Here is a 5,123-nt window from a genome sequence, read left to right as displayed (position 1 = left end):
GCCTGGCCCGGTGACACTTGAGTTGGTGGCTCTTGCCCTGTATGGCGACCGCGTTGCCCCACGATTCTGCCTCCACTCGGCCCTGCTCTGCATCCCCAGCGGACTCCCCCTCGTTCCCAGTACCCCGTCCCTGCCGTCCGTGAAGCTTGTGTCTGCTGCTTCCTTTACGCTTTAAGGTGCTGGTGACTGACCTTGAGCTGAGGGCGTGGCGAGCGTCTCTAGCTCCCACCACCTGGGGTTCCGCCCACGGTGGGGCCAGATGTTTCTGATGAAAACATGGCAGGTGGTTGGGGCACCATTGGGTTTGGAAAAGCTGTTCAGGCCTGTGGATGGGGTGGGAAGCCGTGGGGGAGGAGAGCGTTTCATAGCAAAGGTGAAGCACCCGTGAGATTGGCCGCACGGGCTAAAGGGTTTCTCCTAAAAGCCGGCTGACCTGTCCCCCAGGAGCTGTCTGCCAGGCCGGCCTGCCGGTGCCCGCGCCTCCCGCCTGCAGCTCGGCTCACAGTAGGCTGTCCAGGTGGTTTGTGAGGCGGGTAGAGAAGGGTGGGTCAGAGCTGAGAAGGACGATTCCCAGGTGCCCCAGAGCTCACCTTAAACAAAGCAGAACAGGCAGAAACAGCCCGTGGTCTGTTGTGACGCCTTAATTCTGACAGGTAGAGGGGGTGTTGCAACAAGCAGCTGGTTTTGCTGTCGTTGGAGCCGAGTCTGGCCGGCACCTTTGCTGTTGGTGCCGGCCACAGTTCAGGGAGCCCTTAGAGGGTGGTTTCCTTGCTGGCGTTTCATTCCCGGCGCTGGCGATGGTGCAGCCCCGTGAAGTGACCTGCACAGAACGGGGTGGACAGCGGGGCCTTGCCCACAGGTCTCCAGAGGAGCCTGCCCCAGCCCTCGCTGGTGTCTCTGTTTCCTGTGTGCTGTTCCACGGTTGAGGCCGTGCTACCGTTTTCGGTGTAGAAATGTAGGTACGACGCGTATCTCCTGTGCAATCCCAGGTGATGCTGAGGGAAAGCAGTGCATCTCTGCCCCGTCCCCAGCCTCTGGCAGGTTGGCCGTAGGTGGAGGAGGGTGGTACCTCAGGTGACGCCACTGCCTGTGTCCTGGTTCCCCCGGACACGGCTGGGTTAGCCAGGACCGCGCACCGAGGGCTCCTGATGGGTTCCCTGTGTGTGAGCACCTGTCGGCTCCCGTCGGTGATGGGCCTGGAGAGCCCGTAGAACTGCAGCTTCTACGAAAATACACTTTATTTGGGAAACAGCACGTTTTCTAAAAAAGGGGTTTTTACTGTTCCACTTTCTAAACAGGGAAACTTGGCAAATGTCCTAAAATGAAAGTGCAGTTTGCAAAGAGATTTGCTTCCTGAAACATGCTTAGATGTGATGCCAGTAAGTTCATTTTTCCCAGACATTTAAAAATGCTATAGGACAGCGGGATGTGATCTTTAAAAAAATAAAGTAAAAAATGAATGACTTAGATCCAAAGTATTACACGGACAGTCATTGTTTTTTCTTTAACAGTCATTTGACATGAGTATCTGGCCTGTGGCCTGCATGGTGGCCGTTGAGACCCAGCCGTGGGAGGAGAGGCGGGGCCTGCTCCTAGAGGTGTCGCCCCCGCTGCATTGACCTGACTGGGACTTGGAGATGTGATGTGACTTTGATGGCTGCTTATTCTGATAAGGGCACCCTTTCCTGCCCACAGGGCTTTCACTTGAAGTTCAAGCAATACTAATGAGAGATCGCTAAGTTTTCTGCAGCTGAAGTTATGCTGCAGGCCTGGGGGCTGTCTGTTGTCTTGTAATGAGTATTTTGTGAGTTTGTAGCAGCTCTTTCAGGCAACAGACAGAAAGGCAATGAGAGGGTTTACAAGCTGATCTCACACATCAGTGTATCGCAGACTGGGTGCATGTAGGGTCCCCCTAACCCAGAGAGGGTGGGAGACGTCACACAGCTGTGGAGCATGTCCCGCACCTTGGGTTCGGGGAGTTTAAAATGTTGCTCACTCAGTGCTAGTTGACCTTCCAACTCGACGCCGAGTCGCTGTGAATGCGGACTCCGCGGTGCTCAGTAAGGAGGCCGCCGTGTGCGCAGTGTCTTACGATCCAAACCAGTGTGGTCGGTCGTGGTGGCTTCATTCCGCTTGTGGTGTTCTGTACGCTAGACTGCTCGTTGGCCATTCCTGAGGCCAGTGAGTGGTTTTTCACATCTTTATAATTTGATTCTTGCTCATGAACTTATACAGGTCTGTTGCCTGGTGTCTAATTGTGCTTCCCCCTCCGTTTGCCTTGCAGCCCCTGCCTCTGTCCGCTACTCCCACACAGACGTCAGAGTGCCCGACTTCTCCGACTACCGCCGCACCGAGGTGCAGGACAGCACCAAGTCCTCCAAGGAGAGCAGCGAGGCCAGGAAGGGCTTCTCCTACTTGGTAACGGCGACCACGACGGTGGCCACCGCCTACGCCGCCAAGAATGTGGTCTCCCAGTTTGTCTCCAGCATGAGCGCCTCGGCCGACGTGCTGGCCATGTCCAAGATCGAAATCAAGTTGTCCGACATCCCCGAGGGCAAGAACATGGCCTTCAAGTGGAGAGGCAAGCCGCTGTTCGTGCGCCACCGCACCCAGAAGGAGGTGGATCAGGAGGCCGCCGTGGACGTGTCCCACCTGCGGGACCCCCAGCACGACCTGGAGCGCGTGAAGAAGCCCGAGTGGATCATCCTGATCGGGGTCTGCACGCATCTCGGCTGCGTGCCCATTGCCAACGCGGGCGACTATGGTGGGTATTACTGCCCTTGCCACGGCTCCCACTATGACGCCTCTGGCAGGATCCGGAAGGGGCCTGCGCCCCTCAACCTCGAGGTTCCCTACTACGAGTTCACCAGCGACGACGTCGTGGTGGTTGGCTAGGCCCCAGCTCGAGGCGCAGGCTCTTCGTCCTCACGTCTCCTCGGAGAAGGTGCCTGAGAGCAGGTGTGTACCGCGGGGTTGGTTTGTACGAGTGAGATCTGCGGACAGTGCCCTTGTGATGTTCATGTGAAATGAGCTGAATCTGATTTGAACACCTTCACGCCTTCACCTTAATGAAGAAGCCACTGTCAGCACTGTCGGCTGGGAGGCTTGGGGGCGGGCGGTGTCTGATGGTTCCTTCCATTAAAGTCACTGGCTGCTGTACAAGATGCTGTGAAGTCTGACTCATTTACTGCCTTTGTGTCGGGGCCACGGATTCTGCAGAGCTCGGGATGTCGGGTGGCGCCAGCTGGTCCTCTCCCGTCCCTTGCGTGTGCACACACACACAGACAGACACACCTGTGACACTGCTGACTGACCCTGGGAACGTCCTGGACCGGGTGTTCAGCTCCGAGTTGAGCCCCAGCTCCTGCGACCCACCAGGACGTCTGCCCGTCACTGGGGCGTGGGTTAGTAACTAGAATTCTTCAGTTTTAAGAGGTGGTGGCGGGATGTTATCCGAGAGAAGCTTTCCCACATGGGAGTTCAGCCCTGTTGCTTCTTCCCTCCCATTCCCCACCCCCACCTGCACCCGCTCCTGCTGCAGCCCCATCAGAGGCAGGAGTGTGGTGCGCGTACGCCCTGCCCGCTGGCGTTTCTGGAGAGGTTACGTTGCAAGGTGCTGCTTCCAGTTGGATTTGCAGAAACACTTCTCACTGTGAAGTGTGGGTGGGCACATGCCAGGGTGAACTCGCCTCCCGCCTGCCTCCAGTTCCGGGGGCGAAACGACCTGGTGACACACCCCTGCGAATGCGCAGCGGCCTGCCTGCGGAGTCAGCTACTTGAGGTGTCATCTGCTGTGGGGCCATGGGTCGTAATACCACTGGGTCCCCCTGTGACCACATGTGTGTCTAAAACAGGCCTAAGTTCCGTGGTCAGGGCTTCCGGGGGGAGCTGGCCACCCAGGGGCTCGGGCTGTAAAAGCAGCCAGCGTGTCAGGACATGGCGGCGGCCGTGCTGGTGCCGAAGGTGGTCCGGTTCCCTCTCACCGACTAGAGAGGCGGTGAGCAGGTGCGGCCCACGGGGCACGGGACAGGCTTATGTCTGGTCTCCGGTAAGGACGCCAGGCTCCGATGTGGGGTGTACCAGTTCATTCCTCCTCGCGCTGCACCCGGCGTCGGGAGGGCACGTGGTGCTCGGGGCAGAAAGGCCATTGAGCAGGTGAATCGGGCAGCGCTTGTCCGAGGCAGGAAGGTGGGCAGGAAGGACTGAGCCATGTTTCCCGGGCACCGGGCTCCGCTCAGGCCGGCACGGGCCGTGGTGTTTGAAGCTGATGGAGAACGAGGCTGAACTCCCCTCAGTAAAGGGCTTTCCCGCCGCTGACCTTTCCGGGATTATGACTGTGAATCCGAAAGCTGGTTCTTTGAAAAGAGCAAGGAAATACCCAAGCTTGGTCCTGGAAACCCATGTCTGCCGTTGGCAGCCGCGGCTGAGCCCGGGGCACTGTGCTGAGTGACGTGAGCCAGACGGAGACAGTGCGGCGTGTGGAACCTTAAAAGGAAAGCCGATTTCATGAAGACAGCGGGCTGGGGCGAGGGGAGGGGGGAGGTAGGTCCCGGGGCACACAGATCAGCTGTGGGAGCTCTGAGGACCGAACACAGCGTGCTGAGGAGTTAACGACACCGTGTCATCTGAGTGAGCGGTGCTGGCGGTAGGTCATGAGCCTTCTCACCCCCAAGGTTAACGAGAGCCAATGCCCTCGGCCTTGACCACTCAACAATGTGCAGCCCATCGCGCACGCTCTAGACAGTGACACCTGTCCACTGCTCCTCGTAGTGGCAGCAACGATTAGGGGCGGGTTCAGCCCAGCGGCTCCCCGGAGGCGGGCACCTGCAGGGCGGTGTCCCGGGAAGGGCAGGCAGGGGCACCGAGGCCCCCCTGAATTTCTCATGAGGGCGTTTGCCTGTGGAAGCGGTTCTCAACCCTGTTTGCTCGTTAGAATGCTTTGGAAGCTTCAGAAGCCACTGAGGCCTGACCCACTGCCTGAGATCCTGGGGTAATTGGTGTCAGGTCTTTGGGAAGTCGGAATTTTAACACCTCTGCCGGGAGCCCACAGCGTTTCCCATAGCCCCGGGCCAGTCTTTCAACTGCGCAGCTGCTGGAATCAGCCACTGAGCTGACACACTGCC

At 58.5% G+C, this 5,123-nt stretch overlaps 1 protein-coding gene across 1 annotated transcript in view; it reads left to right on the top strand.

Annotated features, from left to right (window-relative positions):
* LOC102249581 (cytochrome b-c1 complex subunit Rieske, mitochondrial) overlaps positions 1 to 3,164 on the top strand; it is a 6,078-nt gene extending 2,914 nt beyond the window's left edge. Inside the window, exon 2 of the mRNA XM_014528414.1 lies at positions 2,155 to 3,164. Coding sequence (XP_014383900.1) covers positions 2,155 to 2,895 — 741 coding nt within the window. The 3' untranslated portion in view covers positions 2,896 to 3,164. The remainder of the gene's footprint in view (positions 1 to 2,154) is intronic.
* The last annotated feature ends 1,959 nt before the right edge of the window (positions 3,165 to 5,123 follow it).

The sequence above is a fragment of the Myotis brandtii genome, unplaced genomic scaffold (assembly GCF_000412655.1).
Source record: "Myotis brandtii unplaced genomic scaffold, ASM41265v1 scaffold633, whole genome shotgun sequence".
In the NCBI taxonomy this organism is placed as follows: domain Eukaryota; kingdom Metazoa; phylum Chordata; class Mammalia; order Chiroptera; family Vespertilionidae; genus Myotis; species Myotis brandtii.
The sequence above is the reverse complement of the archived record's forward strand: the minus strand, read 5'-3'. Positions and strand labels throughout refer to the sequence as shown.